This window comes from Sapajus apella, unplaced genomic scaffold (genome assembly GCF_009761245.1).
Source record: "Sapajus apella isolate SASKATOON/1434 unplaced genomic scaffold, GSC_monkey_1.0 scaffold15, whole genome shotgun sequence".
In the NCBI taxonomy this organism is placed as follows: domain Eukaryota; kingdom Metazoa; phylum Chordata; class Mammalia; order Primates; family Cebidae; genus Sapajus; species Sapajus apella.
Genome location: NW_022436955.1, coordinates 21,105,245 through 21,127,926, shown reverse-complemented (window position 1 = coordinate 21,127,926; position 22,682 = coordinate 21,105,245). Strand labels below are relative to the sequence as shown.

At 43.2% G+C, this 22,682-nt stretch overlaps 1 protein-coding gene across 3 annotated transcripts in view; it reads right to left on the bottom strand.

The window, feature by feature from the left end:
* The window catches only part of NUDT7 (nudix hydrolase 7), a 23,380-nt gene extending 3,519 nt beyond the window's left edge, over positions 1 to 19,861 (bottom strand). Inside the window, exons 1-4 of one of the 3 annotated variants that reach the window (XM_032284517.1) lie at positions 19,704 to 19,860; positions 16,729 to 16,882; positions 13,455 to 13,568; positions 6,551 to 7,230 (exon numbers count right to left, since the gene is read on the bottom strand). In XM_032284517.1, coding sequence (XP_032140408.1) covers positions 6,862 to 7,230; positions 13,455 to 13,568; positions 16,729 to 16,882; positions 19,704 to 19,738 — 672 coding nt within the window. In that variant the 5' untranslated portion in view covers positions 19,739 to 19,860 and the 3' untranslated portion in view covers positions 6,551 to 6,861. Of the gene's footprint in view, positions 1 to 6,550; positions 7,231 to 12,976; positions 13,136 to 13,454; positions 13,569 to 16,728; positions 16,883 to 19,703 lie in introns of those variants that run through there. The other 2 variants (XM_032284515.1, XM_032284516.1) reach the window with 2 other exon arrangements.
* Between the last annotated feature and the right edge of the window lie 2,821 nt (positions 19,862 to 22,682).

Below are 22,682 nucleotides of genomic sequence, written 5' to 3'. Positions count from 1 at the left end.
GTCTCCCAAAGTGATGGGATTACAGCATGAGACACCATGCCTGGCCAGCCATACAGATTCATAGGTAGAAAAAAAAAATGTAGGCATCTTTTCTGCATGCCACTTGGGATCTGTGGAATATAACAGAAACTCAAGGCTGATGGGAAAAGATGAAATGTGACTGGAGTGAAGAAACACATGAAGAAAGTAGAAGAAAATAATCAGAAGGAAAACTTCAAGTTTCACATGGGTGATAAGTGAAAAAGAGAAAAAAATGGACACAGAAATGCCACTGACATCTATGATGAAGTAGATAATAAGGGCTTGAAGATTTAAAATAAAAAATGAGGAAACTTTTTTTTTTCCCATTTGTTTATTTTATTGCATTTTAGGTTTTGGGGTACATGTGAAGAACATGCAGAATTGTTGCATAGGAACACACATGGCAGTGTGATTTGCTGCCTTCCTCCCCATCACCTACATCTGGCATTTCTCCCCTTGCTATCTCTCCCCAGCTTCCCACCCCCCACCCTCCCTCCCCTATTTCCCCCCAACTGACCCCAGTGTGTAGTGCTCCCCTACCTGTGTCCATGTGTTCTTATTGTTCAACACCCACCTATGAGTGAGAACATGCGGTGTTTGATCTTCTGCTCTTGTGTCAGTTTGCTGAGAATGATGGTTTCCAGGTTCATCCATGTCCCTACAAAGGACCCTAACTCATCGTTTTTGATGGCTGCATAATATTCCATGGTGTATATGTGCCACATTTTCCCTATCCAGTCTATCATCGATGGGCATTTGGGTTGGTTCCAGGTCTTTGCTATTGTAAACAGTGCTGCAATGAACATTCGTGTGCACGTGTCCTTATAGTAGAACGATTTGTAATCCTTTGGATATATACCCAGTAATGGGATTGCTGGGTCAAATGGAATTTCTATTTCTATGTCCTTGAGGAATCAAAATGAGGAAACTTATAGTCGAGGAAATACTCAACCAAGTCTACACCTATAAAATAAAAATTTATGATCCTGATGAGACCTTAAAGAAGGATAAATTACTCCAGGAGATATATCTTCTTCTTCTAGTTGTATCTGATGGAATCCCTGACACAACAACTACTGCTTAGAGCATAAACATATTTCTACCAATTGTTGGCCAATTAACCTTTAAACTCTGACTTCTTGGGCTTACTTATCAGCATACAGATGGACCAAACTATTTCCCAAGCATATGTTATCTTCTGGCATAGTTCAAAGTCTTTGGAAAATCGGATGGACTTTAGCTCAGGTATCAAAGCAGATTATATAAGTCACAGGCCATTGAATTAGGAGCCACCTATGGGTTGGCAATTGATCCTTGGTCTATTCATCTGCATATAGGGGAACTCAGACTGATGAGTCTTATAGTATGTGGATCTGTCCCTTCCAGGGTTAGGCCTAGAATAAACACAAAGATACACATGTATTATATAGATATACAAAGGAATACAATGAAGTGGTGTCCATGCTATTAATATAAAGTGAGGGGTAGTTGAAGAAGTGTGCATAGAGAAATTGGATCATAAAGTCTGAGTTGTGTCCAACATGGCATGGCCCAAGGAGGTGGCCGAGTGGGCTTGGGAAGACAATAAAAAATTCTTAACTGAGGCTGTGTGTGGTGGCTCACTCCTGTAATCTCAGCACTTTGGGAGGCCGAGGTGGGACGATCACTTGAGGTCAGGAGTTATACATCAGCCTGGCCAACATGGTGAAACCCTGTCACTACTAAAAATACAAAAATCAGCCGGACATAATGGCACGTGCCTGTAATCTTAGCTACTCAGGATGCTGAGGCAGGAGAATTGCTTGAACCCAGGAGGTGGAGGTTGTAGCGAGCCAGCATCAAGCCACTGCACTCCAGCCTGGGCAACAGAGCATACTCCAACTAAAAAAAAAGTAAAAAAATAAAAAAAATCTTAATTGAATATACACGCAAGTCCCATTAGGAACCACACTGAGTGTGTCACATCTGAGACAACTGGACGGGGAGAGGATCACTCTAGCAATTTTAACAAAACTTCATGCTATTCTCAAGTAGGAAACCAATTGTTAACAAGAATAAAGACAGTTGGATAACATCTAATCATCTCATCTAAGAGGAGGAAGAACGTTTTCCCTTCTCAGTCCTTTAACTGGACAACTGGCACCATGAATGAGTTGTTAAATTAGCAAGTATGCCAGCACTTTCATTCATTAATTGGTATGTTCCATTTTAATTAAAATCATCCTGGCTAATTACTTATTTCACTGTTTGCAGCACCAGCTGAATAAGCAGGAGGACATGATGAAGGCAAAAATAAATGCTGCCCTCTCTGTAGTTTATTAACTTTGAATTGCTTTCCCTTTCACATATAGTGACTCAAGGGAAACGTAAATTTAACCTTCTATTCTTGCTTCACGTATGCAGTTAAAGCAGAAAGAGTATGGGCTATGAAACTCATGCATGTGGGTTTGGATGCTGGCTTTGCCATTTATGAACTGTGTGACAATGAGCAAATATTTATCACCTCTGATCTTTAAGGTTTCCTATCTAGAAATAGGAATAATAATAGCATGTGCTCATTACAAAGAGTTGATGTGGGGATTAGTGGAATAAAATGAAAAACTAGGTACACAATAGGTGCTTAATAAATGTTAGTCTAACTCTGAACTAGAGAAATAACAATGGTTGTTATTGTTATGATATGTTATAGTTACAGTCGTACCATAATTAGTAGCCAACTGGTAACTGGGCGCTTATTTCCCAGGCTTTGAGCACTCTGGTATGCTTTAAGTAAAGAGGTCACATGTGTTAACTCATTTAATCCCCTGACAGCCCTAAAACAGAATTTATTTCTCCTGCCTTACAGAAGAGGAAACTGAGGTCTACACAGAAGGAATAACTTGCTTAAGGTCCCAGAATAGGCTGACACTGGAGCTGAGATTGAAAGCTAGGCATCCTGATTCCAGACTTAGCACTCTTGACATTTCTTTTTCTTTTCTTGTTATGCTTCAAGTTCTGGGGTGCATGTGCAGAATATGCAGGTTTGTTACATAGATATCCACGTGCCATGGTGGTTTGCTGCGTCCATCACCTTGTCATCTACATCAGGTGTTTCTCCTAATGTTATCCCTCCCCTAACCCCCACTCCCTGGTATCCCTCCCCTAGCCCCCACCCCCAACAGGCCCTGATGCGTGATGTTCCCCTCCCTGTGTCTATGTGTTCTCATTGTTCAACAACCACTTATGAGTAAGAACATGCGGTGTTTGGTTTTCTGTTCTTGTGTGAGTTTGCTGAGAATGATGGTTTCCAGCTTGATCCATGTCCCTGCAAAGGATATGAACTAATCCTTTTTTATGGCCGCATAGTATTCCATGGTATGTATGTGCCATGTTTTCTTTATCCAGTCTATCATTGATGGGCATTTGGGTTGGTTCCAAGTCTTTGCTATTGTGAACTGTGCCACAATAAACATATGTGTGCATATGTCTTTATAATAGAATGATTTATAATCCTTTGGGTATATACCCAGTAATGGGATTTCTGGGTCAAATGGTATTTCTATTTCTAGATCCTTGAGGAATCGCCACACTCAGACTCAGCATGCTTAACCACTTCTTTACCAAGATTGCAGGGTTGCAAAGAAGACATAGTTGAGTTGTCTGGATGGCAGAATCTAGAGAATTTATAAAATCTAGGCACTGGAGGGATTGTATGTTTTGGAATGTCCATCTAGCCCCCACTTGCCCTTGCTTTCGAACATATTTGCAGGTTCCTGGAAACCTTCCAGGTGACCTTTGCTAGGCCAGATAGAAATGGGGACTGAGGCATAGAGTGTCTGTTGTTTTTCTATGATTTTATCAATCAATTCATGTAGATGTTTCTTGTCAAAATAATGACAGGATACAAAAGAGAAGGTTCACATCCTCCTGGCTTTGAGGTAGTTAGCTGTGTTTGTTCCTTACTGCTGTACTTCATTATTATTATTATTTTGTGACACAGTCTCACTCTGTCACCTAGACTGGAGTGCAGTGGCGCAATCTTCGCTCAGTGCAACCTCCACCTCCCAGGTTCAAGCAAAATTCTGCCTCAGCCTCCCAAACAGCTGGGATTACAGGCATGTACCATCACATCTGGCTAATTTTGCACTTTTTATAGAGATGGGTTTCACCATGTTGACCAGGCTGGTCTTGAACTCCTGACCTCAAGCGATCCACTCGCCTCAGCCTCCCCTAATGGTGGGATTACAGGCATGAGCCACTGTGCCCTGCCCTGTCCTTCTTGAAGCTGGTTTGTTTAGTGGTTTCGCAGATTTCCTGAGGTCTGTACCTTGCCAATAATTTCTCTTATTTAAGCCAGATATATTTAACTAGGACCCTAAACACAGATACCCTAAAATACACCACTAAGAAGAAGGAAGGGGACAATGCCTCCTTTGCTATGTATGTAACCCCATACATTGTGTGGCCATGAGTGTGCTCAGATGGACTTCAGCTGGACCGGGCAGGTCGGCACAAGTTCACATAAACAGTTTGGAAGGGAGGCTTTCTGCACTATCAGAGAGGTCAACCACCTACCCGGCAATTATACTGCTGTCAGATTGTAAATACACATTTGCAAATGCTTCTATAATTGTTCGGAAATAGTCCAGGCTTGTTCATGCAGTGCTGGTTACAGAATGTTAATGGGGAAGCATACCCAACATCTGCTTTCATGGTTGGAGCCAGATTTCTGCCGTTTAAACATATATGGGTAGAAAGCAGCAGATCGGGTATTTGCCTCTGCCAACTCTTAGGAAAGAAAAATCCAGCAGCAGTGGACAGTTGCATTGCTGATGGATGGGTCTGGTGTGGGCATCACATTTTCAACGATAACAAAGTCTTATTAAAAACGGTTTGGCACTCTGGAAAGCTAATAAGAACAGTAAGATGTGAAATTGCCATCACAGAATTGTGGTTACGTTGCTTGACTCACTTGCCTCTCTGCGTCATGAAGGATGATTAATATCATAATTAAACAAACAAACAAAAAAAAATCCTTGCTAACTCTAAAGCAGGAGACCTCAAGACGTGCATTACAGAATGTCTGTCTTTTTGTCTTTTGATTTGAGGCTTGTGCTTTAAATCACTGTTTTTCTGCCCTCATCATCTCGAAACATACATCATTATCCCAATTGGTAGGCATATAAGCCTCTCATATCCCTCAATTTCAGCTGCTCTGGATGGTGACTGCCAAACCCCACCTCTACCCAGGGCATCCTGTGTGTGTCACAGGACCTACATGTAAAGTGTCAGATTGGCCGGGCTCATGGAGGCTCATGCCTGTAATCCCAGCACTTTGGGAGGCTGAAGCGGGTGGATTACATGAGGTCAGTAGTTCAAGACCAGCCTGAGCAACATGGAGAAACCCTATCTCTACTAAAAATAAAAAAATTAGCCTGGTGTGGTGGTAGGCACCTGTAATCCCAGCTACTTGGGAGGCCAAGGCAGAAGAATTGCTTGAACCCTGGAGGTGGAGGTTGCAGTAAGCCAAGATCACACCACTGCGCTCCTGGGTGAAAGAGAGAGACTGTCTCAAAAAAATGAAAAAGTGTCAGATCATCCCCATTTCTACCTGCTTGCAACACTTGAAGTTCAGGTGAATCTTCTAGCTACTTTCAGGTGTTGGAGCACATTGGTTAGCTCTGCCATAGAAAAGTGACTCCAAATTATAGTGGCAGAGAGTTGATACAGAATTTTATTCTTTTCTGATGTAACAGTACCAAGTGAAGAGCCCAGGTTAAAAGGTTACTTTCCTCCACAGAGTCATTCAGTGATTCAAGCTCTGACATCTTTTGGTTCTGCCATTCCCCTAGGAGTTGTCCTCATTTGTATGGTCAAGGCTGGGTTACAGACCAGTCCATGTTGCAGCTCATGGAAAAAAGAACTAGAGGGACTCCAGGGAGATTGGCTTATCTCTTAAACTGGAGACGACCTGGAAAGTCAACTTTCACCCATAACCCGTTGGCCTAAATTAAGTGCCAGAGTCAACTTGAATGGCAAGAGATCACAAGTAATGCTGTTTCTACCTGGACAGCTGTGGACCCAGCTTAAACTCTACCATCATAGAAGACAGGGAAGATAGGTTATGATGGATGGCCGGAAGTTTCTGTTACATGTAACAGACAAAAACAAATATTGCTGGCCATTTGGGGTGGCTCACGCCTGTAACCCCAGCGCTTTGGGAGACTGAGGTGGGTGGATCACCTGAGGTCAGGCGTTCGAGACCAGCCTCGCCAACACGGCGAAACCCTGTGTCTACTAAAAATACAAAAATCAGCTGGGTGTAGTGGCAGGTGCCTGTAATCCCAGCTACTCAGGAGGCTGAGGCAGGAGAATCACTTGAGCCCTGGAGGTGGAGGTTGCAGTGAGCCGAGCTGAGGTCATGCCACTGCCCTCAAGCCTGGGTGACAGAGGGAGACTCTATCACATGTGTGTGTGTGTGTGTGTGTGTGTGTGTGTGTGTGTATATATATATATATATCCTCCTACAAATTAGGTAAATGCCACAAGGTCATATATTTTAAAAAATCTTTATTAAGGGCTTACTATGTGCCCAATATTCTTTCTAATATACATAAGAAAAATATGATTAACATATTGTGGGTGAAAATATGCAACACTATAAACATATTTTTACACTTTTGAATGACTTTTACTTTATCAGACAATAGAAGGCAACTGGAAAAGAGGCAAGTTTCTACCTACATACTACAGAAAAAATATTCGCACCTGTCAAATTCCAACACCAGGCATCATTGTAGTTCTATGGAGAAGCACATACAAAATTCTCATGGATAGTTCTTTGTCTCTTGGTCTCGTAAATCATAACTTGCTTGTAGCGTTTTTGTGAACCTTCAGGAATAACTCTTCAGAGGATGGTAGTACATCATTAAGATTAAATTGAACCTCAAAGGTGGGTTTTTCTTCCAAAATAATAAAGGCCACCAACACTGCAAGGTTTGCAGTCATTCCCTTGATCTGGTACGTGACCCCATTTTCAGGGTTTGTGTACTCAAAGATATGATAAATAAAACAGTGACCGAACTGTGTGACGTAACGCTGGACGTGGACATGTGGATGTAAGAAATAGGCCAGAGGCACCAGGAAGACATCCTTAACTTCAGCAGGATTCGGCTGGGCCTGGAAGTTGTGGTCTATGAAACCCACAAATGGAGTAATCAGTTTATCTGTCTAAAAGCAGAAAAAAAAAAATTAAGAAGTGAAGTGATACTGTTTCAAATACTAAAATCATGCCACTTCTAGGTGAGCTAAGAAAATGAAAGCGAACCTGGGAGAAGGGGAAGAAAGCTAACTTTGGAAATAAATTTGTGTTCCCCCCAAAATGGGAGTCAACCTACCCGTCCTGAAGTGGCATCTATGAGAGGCCTCTGAAAATGATTTCTTGTATAAACAAAAAGTAGTACAATCTTTTGGAATGGCAATTTGGCAGTATCATAAAAACATGCTCCCTATGACCTGGGAATTGCATTTGTGTATCTGTATGATAAATTCCTACTGGTCAGAAAAGACACAAGTATAAACCTGAAGCATTACTTTCTACAATAGCCCAAAATTTGAAAGCTGTCACTCTTCAATTTATAGGCATTTAAGTTATATAAATTAAGGTTATATCTGTAAAATAGGATTCTATGTAGCTTTTAAAAAGAATGGGATACACACCGTTGCTTCTTAGTAAAGAAAAAAATGTGCTATACTTATGAACAGAAAAGTGATATAATACTAGTTATGACGTATTCCCGTTTATGGAAAAAATTTATATAGATGTATATACACACATATATAATTATGTCTTATATATATAATTATATGTGAACTATTTTATATTACATACATGTTTATATTACATGGGAGAGGGATTTCTATTTACAACCACAACTGCTTGCAAATGAACATGAGTGGCCAGGTGCGGTGGCTCACACCTGTAATCCCAGCACTTTGGGAGGCTGAGGAGGGCGGATCACCTGAGGAGGCAGGAGTTCAAGACCAGCCTGGCCAACACGGTGAAATCCTATCTCTACTAAAAATACACAAATTAGCTGAGTGTGGTGGCATGTGCCTGTAGTTCTAGCTATTTGGGAGGCGGAGGCAGGAGAATTGCTTGAACTCAGGAGGCAGATTTTGCAGTGAGCCGAGATCAAGACACTGCACTCCAGCCTGGATGACAGAGTGAGACTCCATCTCAAAAATAAAAATAAGAAAGCAAATGAACATGAGTGCTGTCAAATGAAAGACTATTTTGTTATACTGGAAACCCTGAGAGGGAGGCCTGGGGCTCAGAGAGGATGTGGGAACTGCTAAGAGCTGTCTGACTTTGTATTAGAAAATGAGAAGAATTGGAATTCCTCGAGCATCCCAAGAGAAAGTGGGTGGGAAAAGCCAGAGAGCTAGACGCATGGCGAGGCTGGGACCTGTCAGGCTTGCAGAATGTTCTCAGAGGGACAGCCAAAGTCAGGAAAGCAAATGTAGGAACAGAGACAACTGAGACCATTAACCAAAATAATGGTGAAAGTCAACATGTAGACCAGGAGAAGACAACAGGAACACAGACTTCATATATCCTTAGGGCAGGAAATCTGGGGTCATTAAGTTACCCCAGGGCAGAGGCAACATTATGCCGGCACCTAACACCACGCCTGGCTTTGGTTAAATGCTTAGTCTCTGAACGTGGAGTTTTTCAGAGTGGATTCTGAGATAAGGACTCAGATGCAAGTGATTTTTAAAGAAAGTGCTTCCAGGAGATACAGGTAAGGGGAGGAGAGAAGCAAGGCTCATAAGGGAAGAAAGCTGGCAAGGACACGATGGGGTATTCTGGAGTGTAAATTACTATGCAGTTTGTCCCACGTGGAGACAAGGGAGCTGGGATTTCATGCACCACAGCCCCAGTCAGTCACTGGTTAAGGACTGCGTATCCAGAAGTAAATTCACAGGCACTCCCAGCTCTCTGTGCAGGACACATGGCAAGGTGGCTCCGGTACCAAGGGTACCAGTACTGTATTCAGAAGAAAGCTGCAGGTATTGTCAGAGACATTTGAACCAGAGCAACTCCATCTTGAATAGGGGCTGGGTAAAAGAAGGCTGAGACCTACTGGGCTGCATTCCCAGGAGGTTAGACCATGCTTGGTCACCAGATGAGACTGAGATACAGGTCATGAAGGCTTTGCTGATAAAACATAAAGACCTTGGCCAGGTTCAGTGGCTCACACCTGTAATCCCAGCACTTTGGGAGCCCGAGGTGAGTGGATCATGAGGTCAAGAGTTCAAGACCAGCCTGGACAATATGGTGAAACCCCATCTCTACTAAAAATACAAAAATTAGCTCGTTACGGTAGTGCGTGCCTGTAGTTCCAGCTACTCAGGAGGATGAGGCAGAAGAATCACTCGAACCTGGGAGGTGGAGGTTGCAGTGAGCTGAGATTGTGCCACTGCACTCCAGCCTGGGCAAAGAGGGAGATTTGGTCTCATAAAAAACAAAAAACAAAAAAGAAAGAAACGAACAAAAAAACACATAAAGACCTTGCAGTAAAGAAGCCAGCCAAAATCCACCAAAGCCAAGATGGCAATGAGAGGAGCCTCTGATCATCCTTGCTGCTCATTATACACTAATTAGAATACATTAGAATGTTAAAAGACACTCCCACCACTGCCATGACAGATTACAAATGCTATGGCAATGTCAGGAAGTTACCTTATATGTCTAAAACGGGGAGGAACCCTCGGCTCTGGGAATTGCCCAACCCTTTCCTGGAAAACTCATAAATAACCCACCCCTTGTTTAGCATAGGATCAAGAAATAACCATAAAAATGGCCAGCCAGCACCACATGCTGTTGCTCTGCTTACAAAATAACCATCTTTTGTTTCTTTACTTCTCAAATAAACTTGCTTTCACTTTGCTGTATGGACTCACCCTATGAGATCCAAGAACGCTCTCTTAGGGTGTGGATCAGGACCATCCGGTAACAGTATGAGTTATCAGAAGCCCTGGGGTGGTAAGAGGAATATGAAGGGGCCTGGACAGAGGCCAACAACGTATGCTCCGTAAATATTAGTGGTGGTTGCCGCTACCATTAAGTGACCACAACTTAGGGGCACCTAGTCTAGTTCCCAACACCCTGTGATTTCTAACAATCTAATCTCAAAGAAGCCTTAACAACTACAATTAGCTGCTCATACTCCTGGGTACATATCAGAGACCTTTGTAAAAAGAGGCACGTAAATGTCTGACAAAAGGGAAACTGGGGTGGGGGTTATGGAGTCACAGCCTGCCTGGAGGGTTTACACAGGGGGTGGGAGGGTTTACATAGAGGGTGCGGAAAGCCAATAGCACCCTTCTCCTCCCAACTATGATCTCCAGATATTACCAAATTCTCCTGCGTGGAAAAAGCACTTCAGGTTAAGAACCACATAGATTAGGTTATGCTTATAATTTTCAATAAATGGCATTTTTTTTGTGGTACATTTAAAAAATTATTGAGGGCCAAAACACCCAGCAACCCTCCCTTGAGTTTCCAAACACAGTAGACCTTTCTTTAAAGCCTATGTTTATTCTAATCTCTCAATCATGCTGTTTTAGAAATCTCCCGTTCCAGGAGTGTCTGGCCCCTGGGAATCTCCCGGAAACACATTTTCCTGTCAATGCTGCTGTATTCTATCCACCCACATGTGGAACTCAGTAGCATCTGGGGACCTTGGGAATGGAGTTAGTCTCATTTTGGAAACTTTTCATCAGTATAGCTAAATTTGTTAATTGATTTCTAAAGTAAATCCTCCAAATGCTGGTAGATTTTGAGAACCTGAAAATCTTTCCTGAACTGAAAAGAGCTCCCATCAGAAAACAAAATGGAAAAGGAAGTAATTGACACATTTCTTGTGTAATCCCATGTCTCTACCTCTCTTTCGTACACACACACTTAGAAAACATTTATTGAGTAGCCACTAGCTTCTTGCAAACAAAATCACCCTTGAGTGCTGACCTTTCTATTTTTAAAAAGAACCTAATTAAGACTGACGTTTCTCAGCATCACTGATCTTTAAAACACTGTAGCACCAAGACTTTCGTCAAATGGAACATAAAGGATGATTTATCCCACTGGTTTTCTAACTGTTAAGCAACAGTGGGACTGTTCTTTTGAAATAAAAACTTACCCGAAGGCCCAATATATAAAACATTAAAAGTTCATTCCTATTTCTGATATCATGTGATGAGAGCACTTCACCTCCGTGGTGTTCTCAAATTATGGCCCCAGTTTAACAATGAGAAAAATACCAGACAAACAAAAATTGGGGAACATTGTACAAAACACCTGACCACTATGCCTCAAAACTGTCAGTTTCATGACATTAAGAACGTCTGAGAAACTATCACAGACCAGCAGACTAAGGAGACATGACCATAAAATACAATACAGTATCTTAGATGAGATCCAGGACAGAAAGGAGGACATAAGTAGAAAAACTAGCAAAAAGCAAATAGAGCGTGGAGTTTAGTTAATAGTATACTAGCATTGGTTTCTTAGTTGTGGCAAATGTACCACAGTGATATAAGATGACAACCATAGGGAAACTAGGTCTCGGGTATACCAGAACTTTCTGTACTATCTTTATGACTTTTCCATCAATCTACAGCTATTCTTTAAAACATTTATACCAGAAAAATCATCCTATTGTCCAAGATCAAACTTCTTTTTTTTTTTCCTTTTCTCTTCCTTTTTTTTTTTTTTTTTTTGAGATGGAGTTTCACTCGTTACCCAGGCTGGAGTGCAATGGCGCAATCTCGGCTCACCGCAACCTCCGCCTCCTGGGTTCGGGCAATTCTCCTGCCTCAACCTCCTGAGTAGCTGGGATTACAGGCACGCACCACCATGCCCAGCTAATGTTTTGTATTTTTAGTAGACATGGGGTTTCACCATATTGACCAGGATGGTCTCGATCTCTTGACCTCGTGATCCACCTGCCTCGGCCTCCCAAAGTGCTGGGATTACAGGCTTGAGCCACCGTGCCCAGCGATCAAACTTCTTAATACAATATTTACCCTTTCCAAAGTCAATTAGTACAACAAAGAAGTTGTGGTGAACAGATACAAAATAAGATCTGAAGCTGAGCACAGTGGTTCACACCTGTAATCCCAGCACTTTGGGAGGTTGAGTTGGGAGGATCGCTTGAGACCAGGAGCTCAAGAGCAGCCTCATTAACATAATGAGACCTCCATCTCTATAAATAATTTGAGACCAGGAGCTCAAGACCAGCCTCATTAACATAACGAGACCTCCATCTCTATAAATAATAAAATACAAAAGAAAACAAGATCTGGCTATATCAGCTCCAAAATTCATTTTAAAAAATATATTAAATGTTTTTGTGTATATTATACTATCAAGGAAATCCTCAGTTAACACAAATGCAGTTATGAATAGTAAGAGTTTTTAAATAGCTTGCCTAGTTGATTTCATGGTTCTATTCAATTAATGCATTGCAGAGAGGCTTTATTCTACGGTATGTAGAAAAATGAGTGTCTTTATGGCAAAAGTAATGCATTGGGGGTCCTCAAGGGGCTAAAATTCAGCATATAGCACATTGGAATGTGTGTTATGTTTTCAAATGAACTCTCACAATCAATGTATACTGGAGAAAAATAAAAGTGAACTGAACGTTAATAATTTTGAAGCATCCCAGTTTGGCACCCAGTTTGAAATCCACTGAGGGAAGTTCAACCTTTTTATTTCTGGATGGGAAAGAGGGGCCCAGAGAGGCAAAAGGGGTTACCCACAGCCACTCGGCTCATGAGGGGCAATGTCAATAGGAGAACCTGGTCTTTTGACTCAGAGTTCTCTTTGGGGTTATGTTTGGAAAATGTGGAATCCCGAGAATAGTAGATCCACCTGGTGGGGGTGATTCTGGGAGTCTGAGAAAACCCTTACATCAAGAAGACATGGCACCAGGCAGCAGACAACTTCCACTTGATGAGGACGCAGCCCCACTTCCTCCTGGGCTTCTCGGAGGGCCGTGGCTACATCATCTTTGTCTGTAGGTTCTTGCTTACCTCCAGGGAAGCAAACTTCTCCAGGAGCCCTTCTTAGCTGGATATAGAAAGAGCAGAGCCGCAATGTGGGATTCTAATTTTGGAACTATTTACTCATTCAGCAAACACTGAACTATTCTGTACCAGAGATTATTCCTACCCAGGTGGTGGCAAGTGGTGAACGAGACCCCCACCTCCCAAAAATGTGTTTCCTTGAATCCTTTTTAAGAAATTAACCTCAAATTTTTATCACTGCTCACTATTATTCTATTTGCCCCCAAGAGATACCACACACTGTATTAGTCTGGTCTTGCACAGATGTAAATAAATAGCTGAGACTGGGTAATTTATAAAGAAAAGAGGTTTAGTTGGGTCACAGTTCCGCAAGCTGCACAGCGAGCATGATGCTCGCATCTGCTCGGTTTCTGGGGAGACCTCAGGAAACTTACGAACATGGCTGAAGGTGAAGGAGGAGCAAGCACTTCACGTGGCTGGAGCGGGAGGAAGAGAGAGGGAGGGGAGGTGCTACACACTTTAAATAGCCATATCTCATGAGAACTCACTCCCTGCCATGAGAACACCAAGGGGGAAATCCAGCTACGTGATCAAATCACCTCCCACCAGGCCCCACGTCTAATATTGGGGATTACAACTGAACGTGAGATTTGCATGGGGACAGAGATCCAAACCATATCACACACACAGAAACAGATTGACACTGCTAGGGGGAAAAAGCTGAAAGAGTAATATGAAGGGCAACATTATCAACAGATAATTTTGTCCAGTCCTTTATTGGGTGCTTATCATGCTGTGGACATGTTGTTTCACGAAGATTTTTCCCACTGGGTCCTCCCAACAGTTCCATAAGCTACTAATTTTTTAAGGAGGTGAAACTCACATAAAATTAAGGATTTTAAAGTGAAAACATCAGAGACATGTAATACATATACAGCGTTGTACAATCATCCCCATCTCATTTCAGAATATTCTCATCATCCCAGAAGGAAACCCCAAACAACAGTTGATTCTCATTCCCCTCTCCCTCTGTCCCTGCTTTCTGTCTCCGTAGATTTACTTAGTATCGACTTTTCTGTCTGGCATTTTCCCCTTCACATGTTTTTGAGGTTCTTCATGTTCTACTGTGTATTGGTACTTCCTTTTTTATGGCTGCATAGTACTCTGTCGTATGTATGTGTCACAGTTTGTTTATCCACTCATGCACTGATGGGCAGGTAAGCTACTCTTACAGTATTATTATATCCACTTTCAGACAAGGGAACTTAGGCTCACAGAGGTGAAATAACCTGACCAAGTTTACTCAACGAGGTGAAATATAAACCAGTGTTCAATTTACGAGCCTGTGTTTTTAATCAGTACAACATACATTTATCAAAAGTTTAGTAAGACACAGAAAATATGGGTCCTGGAGCTATTAGCACTGTGTTGGCATCTATGTTTATCTTTGTGCTTGTTGGTAAAGGAATAGAGGTCTCTCCATTCCCCCTATTTCCCCCTTCCTGAATTTCATTCCTTCCTGCCTTTAGGAGAACTGACAGTGCCTCCGTTTGTAGCATCCTAAAATTAACCCTCTTATCTCTGTCTTTAAAATTATCTCTCATATCTTGGGCAGAATTGGAAAGGCACAAACCCTTCACTCTTCTCTCTTCTGCAGGGCCAAATATCTCAGCAAACTGGCCTCAATTTCTTTTATGCCCAATGTGCTTAGTACCTACTCTCCTTTCTCTCCTGAATCATCAAGGAGCCCTCAGCCTCAGCAAGAGTCCTGTGCCTGCCTCTTTCCAACTGTGTGCAATGGGATAATGACAGTATGCTCCTCACAGAGCTCTGAAGATGGTTCCACGGAGATGGAGTAGATGCACAGGAATGGTACCTGGCCATATGAAATATTTAATCTTGAGAACTTGTAAGGTCAGTTCTGGACATTTAGAAACTCAATCAAGAAATCATGTTGGCTTTTTTAGCACCTGGGCCAATATATCTATGTAAGGATGAACTAGATGCCTGCGATGGCCTGAATGTTTATTCTCCCACAAATCTGTATATTGAAATCCTCACTTCTAAAGTGATGATATTAGGAGGTGTGACCTTTGGGACGTGGTCAGGTCATGGAGGCAGAGCCCTCATCAATAAGATTAATATCCTTAAAAAGAGACTCCTTTTTCCCTGTAAGGACACAGTAAAAAATGACTATCTTTGAACTGGAACTGGGCCCTCACCAGACACCAAATCTGGCAGCTTGTCTTGGACTTCCCAGCCTCCAGAACTGTGAGAATTAATATCTGTCATTTATAAGCTGCCCAGTCTAAGGTGTTTTGTTATAGCAGTTAGAGAGCACTAACACAATGCCATGATAAACTTTTTGACATTCTATAGTTTACTGCCTCATTTTGGCAAGCCTTAAAAAAAATTTTTTTTAAGTTCTTCTGCGCTGATAAATCAGGAACATCGCAGAAATTGCTGCCGTAGCTAAATCCTCAGACATCTTCACATCAATTATAGTCATGAGAACAGGTAAAAAGAAGGCTGATGGACATATTTCTACTGTCTTGAACATTCACCACCCACTGCAAACATGTCTCACCAAATGCCTAAGAAATACACCTAATGTTACAGCAACCCTGAAAAAGTGCTCTACTGTTAGCATGTTCGCCTCCAAGGCAGCCAGGGACAGAGGCACCTCCGAGCAGTCAGCAGGCTGGACAGATATACAGACCTGTTGTGCTGCCTATTTTAAATGTAGTCATGTGTTGCTTAACAACAGGGACACATTCTGAAAAATGCATTAAGCAATTTCATCATTGTGTAAACAAGACAGAGTGCACTTGCACAAACCTGGATAGTATAGACTACTACAAACCTAGGCTATATGGTGTAGCTCCTGCTTCTGGGCCACCACCTGTATACCATTTTACTGTTTCGGATATTGCAGGCAACAGTGACATACTGGTAAGTATGTATGCACAGAGAGGGTAAGTAGGACAAAGTCCCAGCTGGCAAGGAGAGAGCCTGCATTCAACATGGACAGCTAGCTTCAGAGCCTAGGCTGCTAACTTCTATGCTCTAGTATTTTTACATTATACTTGGGGTGGGATAGTCTAAAATGGTGGTCCTTGGTGGGGGCAATTTGGCACCCCCAATCCCTGCCAGGAGAGTAGGCAATGTCTGAAGGTATTTGTGGTGCGTGTGCTACTGGCATACTGGACGAATGTGTGTGTAAGCTTGTGGGGGGTGTGTGTGTGTGTGTGTGTGTGTGTGTGTTTCTGTGTGTGTGTGTGTGTGTGTTACTGGCATCTGGTCAGTAGAGACCAGGGATGATGCTATACACCCCACATCACACAGGACAGCCTCCACACCAAAGAATTATCCAGCCCCAAATGCCAATAGCACCAAGGTTAGGTAACCCTAGTCTGAAAGCATTTTAAACTGCATTCAGCTAAATCCTTCATTTTCTTTGCTAAAACTTCTGCAAAACACCATGTTATCCTGGGACTTGTGGTTGTATGCCTCCGACATCACGATTTTGAAAGCCCATTTGAGAATTCTGGCTTCAAAATGTGTACAAGTGACAACATTTCGTGAGATTTTCTGATGCCCTGAGATTTGAGGGCAGGAAACTTTTTGTCCACCTACCTTGTCTGACCGGACAGTGAATAACAAATGGAGATTTCCTTCTTTAGCCACCAATGGCAAAAGGATGGAATATTTGTTATACGGCAAGTGAGAATATTTGCTTCCAATATCACACTTCCTTAAGCGGGCCTTAGCATCATCTAGCAAACTGTTTCTAAAATAAAAACAAACCAGACAGATATTTTGGTAAGCAGAGTTATGGTAAAAAGCTTATAGTCTTGCCTCTGTTTCTGCTTTGTTGTGTATTGAGGAGTTTGCCATTTTTGACACTATTTGTACTTTTCAATAACACGACAGAAAGAATAGTATCTAAACTGCATGGTTGTTTGCAAGATGAAAATGACAAACCTTCTAAGCACACAGTTTAGTACACAGGTTCACTTTGAAACATACAATACAGTAAAATGTTTTTTCAGTAATGCAATCATTGAATTTTAAAATCCATAGTTATAGACAGAGAAGACAGGTGTGCTGAAAAAGTCAATGTTGAGGTTAGAAGACTACCTTCTGTCAACCTGGCCCTTATGTTCTCAAACTCTTACGTCTTCAACTTCCTTATAACAGTGGTTTCCAAACTTCAGCAGCAAGAGAATCACCTGGAGGACTGGGTACCACACAGACTGCTAGGTTCAGTCCTAGACTGTGACTCAGTAACTCTGGTGCAGGACCTGAGAATTAGGATTTGTATCAAACTCCCACCAGTGTTGCTGATGCTGTTGACAGGGGAACACATTTTGACAACCATTTCCCAGTAATACGCAAATATTGCGATTTATAACCACAAAAGGTGCCCTTCCTATGTGGACTTGTTTTTATCCTTTTGACAGGTGTGTTTTGTTGCTAGTTTGTACAGCGGGTTGAACAGTGTCCCCTTGCCCCCAAAATTCATGTCTACCCCAAATTTCAGAGTGTGACTTTATTAAGAAATAGGATCTTTTCAGATGTAATTAGTTTAGAGTGACCTCTAAATCCAATGAATGTTGTCCTTATAAGAAGCAGAAATGAGCCGCGTGTCGGGGGCTCACCCCTATAATCCCAACACTGGGAGGTTGAAGCGGGAGGATTGCCTGGGCCCAGGAGTTTGAAACTAGCCTGACCAACATAGCAAGACGCAGTCTCTACAAAGGAAAATAAATAAAGCAAGCAAGCATAAATTAGCTGGGGGTATGGGGCATGCAAACTGTATTCCTAGCTACTTGGGGGGCTAAAGTGGATCACCTGAGCCCCAGAGTTCAAGGCTGCAGTGAGCCATGATTGCATCACTGCACTCCAGCCTGGGTGACAGAGTGAGACCTGACTCAGAAAAAAGAAAGAAAAGAAAAAACATGGGGAGATGCACATAGGGAAGAAAACCATGTGAAGATGGTGGCAGAGGTTGAAGTGATGCTGCTGGGAGCCCAGGAATGCCAGAAACCACCAGAAACTGGAAGAGGCAAGGAAAGATCACCCCTAGAGCCTTCTGAGGGACAGTGGCCCTGCCAACACCTTGATTTTGGACTTCCAGCCTTCATGACCATGAGACCATTTGTATTGTTTTAAACCACCCAGTGTGTGGCACTGTGTTATGGCAGCCCTAGAAAGGAACAGTTGGATTTACTTTTTCCATGCGAAGGCAGTTTTGCATAGTGGGCAAAATCAGATGTATAAGATGTCCAGAATTGGCTTCAGATGTGTATAGGAGGCCTGGCGTGGTGCTTCATGCCTGTAATCCCAGCACTTTGGGAGGCCGAGGCAGGTGGATCACTTGAAGTCAGGAGTTCAAGACCAGCCTGGCCAAAATGGTGAAACCCCCCGTCTCTACTAAAAATACAAAAAGTAGCAGGGCACCATGGCTCAGGCCTGTAATCCTAGCTACTCAGTAGGCTGAGGCAAGAGAATTGCTTGAACCTCGGAGACAGAGGCTGCAGTGAGCTGAGATCGCCTACTGCACTCCAGCCTGGGCAACAGAGCAGGACTCTGTTTTTTTTTTTTTTTTAAAAAAGTTTATAGAACAACTTCTCTGAGTTTCATCTCCACTTGTGTCAGGCTTGAGGATATTTATGAAGATTAAATGATGCAGTTCATATACTGTGGCTGGCACACAGCTGGTCCTCAGTGAATGGTAACCACTGTTATAAATCTCCCCATCATTAGATAAGCAGTTTTTTCCAAGAGGTATTTGTTGTTTGTTGCCTCCTCCTAGATTGCAGGGTGCTCACCAGATGTGGCTAGGTAACAGCAGTGGATTTCAACAGCCAAATGGCCTGGAAAGAATCACTGAAAGCTGGCATGGGGGATTGCACAGTGCATCTCATGTACGCAGGTCCGCCTCCAGAAAAGAAAACTGGGCTGGTGGCTTTTAACAACCCAGAAACCGCATAACTGCCCAGAGAAACCAGCGGAAGTAAAAGGCTACAAAAACTTATCTGTCTACTTTAGGGGCTAGCTGCTGGAGTAATCACCATCAAGATAGGAACAGCAGTAGCCGCCACCCCCTTCTGAGCATGGTCTCACTTTCCATGTTTTTCATTTTATTCTCACAACAGACCGGCAAGTGATCACAGGGTCACCTCCAGGCTCAGAGAGCTTACGTAACTGACAGACCCAAGGTCACAATTGGAAGTAGGCACCGAGGGACTTGAATCCGGGGCTGCCTGGTGCGGGCTGTGCCACCCTCGGGGGTCCTTAGGTCCAACCCTGGAGACCCGGATTTCAGAAGATCCAAGCCAGGAAGGGAGAAGCGTTGTGCCCTCGGGGAAGGGGAATAGCGTGTGTATGAACCATAGTGGCTAAAGCCGGCTCTGTTCCTGGCTAGAGAAGGTGCAAAGGTTCGGGAACCCTGCGGGCTGCTAGAGGCAAGTGCTCCCGTCCGGGGCTCGCAGGTGAACTGGCGGGGCCTGCAAAATCAGAGCCGGTCAAAAGGCCTCAGTGGCCCCCGCTGCGATTAAGGCCGGGGCTGGTCAAGCTCGGGGTGCCAGGGCTGGAGAAGGCTTTACCTGACTGACTCCTGGGGAAGACCAGGTCTTGACATTGTCCTGGGGAATGTTTGTTTCCGAAAGGACTTCTCGGAGCTGCGGGGCCGGAGGCGCTTGCGCAGAGCAGCTTTGGGCCTGGGACTCGGCCTAAAACCAGAAGGAGGGGCGGGGCTTAGAACCGGAGGGGGGCGGGGTCTGGGGCGGAGACGGGGATCGGGGCGGGGCGTATGGCCAGAGGCGGAACTAGAGGTGGGGAGGGGGGAGGGGCGCGGGGCGGGGCTTACTGCCGAGTCTCCCAGGTTGCGCAAAGCAGTCTCTGCCCTGCTCCTCCGGCTTCTAAGGCAAGAGGCATAGGAGGAATTGTGGAATTTACAGCTGAAGAGTTTTAAAAAAAAAAGTGAAAATATAGTGCTGGTGAAGTGATAGGATTTTACACTCTCATCCACTGTTGCTGGAAGGTTAAGGTGATTCATTCTATTTTTCTGAACTGCTGTCAGCACCTGTTTACTGACCACGTGTATGCACTGGGTGCAGATCCCACAGCTAGCAATAAGACACGTGGAGTTCACAGTCAAATGGTAGAAACAGAAATAAATCACACAGGGCTGGGTGCAGTGGCATATGCTTGTAATACCAATATTTTGGGAGGCCAAGGCGGGAGGATCATTTGAACCCAGGAGTTCAAGCCCAACCTGGGCAACATGGTGAAACCCAGTCTCTACAAAATAAAAATTAAAAATTAGCCAGGCGTGGTGGCATGCATCTGTTAAGAGCCTGAGGTGGGAGGATTTCTTGAACCCAGGAGGTTGAATCTGCAGTGAGCTGTGATTGGTCCACTGCACTCCAGCCTGGGCAACACAGGAAGACCCTGTATCAAAAATAATAGAAGAAGATAAAAAGGTTTTAAAGCAAAAAATAATCACACAGATAAAGCAGAGGCCTTTGGTCCTTCCAGAGCATGTGAAGGAGAAATGTGACCTGCTGAGAAATACCGAGTCTATGATAAATTATATTGTTATGCTAAGAAGAACACTGGCAAGGAAAACCTAGCTGCTCCCTTCCCAAGTGGAAAACTACTTGGGGCATTCTAAAGTGGCAAAACAGTATATGTACATTGTGCACTGGTTAAAACAATTCTTTAAGCATGTGATATGTGACCCTGCCCCCATGGCGCCCTCGTGGAGAATACTTTCTAGTTTGTCCTTGATCAGTGGTAAGCAGGCACCAGCTGCCTACCTAGTTTATCTTGGGTCTGTGAGAAAACACACAACACCTGTTTGTTAATAATAATCACCTGTTCAGAGAGACTACGTGGGTCAGACTATACTCAAGGCCCTCAGTCCGGAATGCTGTCAACCTTTGATGCTCTCAGTTCGGAAGGCTGTTGGCCCCCAGGTAGTCCCACTTTGCTGTTCTATTTGCGTGTCTGCTTTTTAATGCCTTCAGTGCTGCCTCGGTGGAGGTCTCTATGGCGGAGCTTGTCTTGGTAGTGACCCAATTAGACAGAGAAGGCTTGGTAAGAGGAAATGGAAGTGCAGCTTATCTGGAAAGCAGCAGTTCTCAAAGTGCCATCTTCAGACCAGCAGCATCAGCATCACCTCAAGTCTTGTTAAAAATGTGGACTCTGGGCGGAGAGCAGTGGCTCACAACTGTAATCTCAGCGCTTTGGGAGACCGAGGCAGGCAGATCACCTGAGGTAAGGAGTTTGAGACCAAACTGGCCAACACGGTGAAACCCAGTCTCTACTAGAAATACAAAAAAATTAGCCAGGCGTGGTGGCAGGCACCTGTAATCCTAGCTACTAGGGAGGCTGAGGTAGGAGAATCACTTGAACCCAGGAGGTGGAGGTTGCAGTGAGCCGACATTGTGCCACTAAACTCCAGCCTGGGCAACAAGATGAAACTGTCTCAAAAGAAAAAAAAAGAAAGTAAAAGAAAACGTGGACTTTGGGGCACAGGCCAGATCTGCTGAATCAGAAGCCAGGGGTCAGTCTCAGTGATCTGTGCTGTAAGGAGATTCTGATGCTCTGTGAGGGATAGTGGGGATAAATGAGGATAAAATGCAAGGGAGAGTGTTCCAGGAAGAGGGCAAAGTTTGTGCAAAGACAGCAGAAAGAGGCTGGAGAAAAGTGTGTCTGAATGAGCCTGCTGCAAGCTGAGACTCAAGGTGTCAGTGCAGGGCTGACTTCTCCATTAGGCACAGGAGGCACACAGTAATTTTAGGGACCTGTAAAAATGTTTTAATTGTACTTTCTTAAAAAGCCAGAAGAAGAAAAGGAACGTCATAAAAGCAATATATAATAATCCAGCCTAGATTACAGTCCTCTTTTTATAAATGCAGTAATAAAATATTCATTTTTAAATTATTTTATGGAAGAAGGGGTGCACAAAAACAAAAGTAGCTAGGGCCCATGAAAATAATACTGTGGCTGGCCCTGGGTCAATGGGGCAGTGTGTGATATTAATGAAATATCGCTGTGATATTTATAATATCCAGTGTTTACACACTGTGATATCAATGAAATATCTCTGATATTTATAATATCAAGTATTTACAGACTATGACATCAATGAAATATCGCTGTGATACTTACAACCTCCAGTGTTTACACACCATGACACTGAAGAAACATTGCTGTGATATTTGCAACATCCCTTGTTTACAGACGCGGCACAGGGACTGTGACATCGAAGAAATGTCACTGTGATATTTGCAACATCCCATGTTTACGCACAGGTTTAAGCATCGTGATGTCGATGAAACATCACTGTGATATTTGCAGCATCCCACGTTTACACGTCGGTTTACACATTGTGACATCACTGATATTTGCTACATCTCGTTTACACACAGGGTTTATGCACTGCGACACTGGTAAAATAGCACTTGATATTTATCCTACCTAGTGTTTACACACTGTGATAATATTGAAATATTCCTGCCATATTTATAATATCCAGTGTTTCTACACTGTGATATTAATAAGTATCACTGTGATAT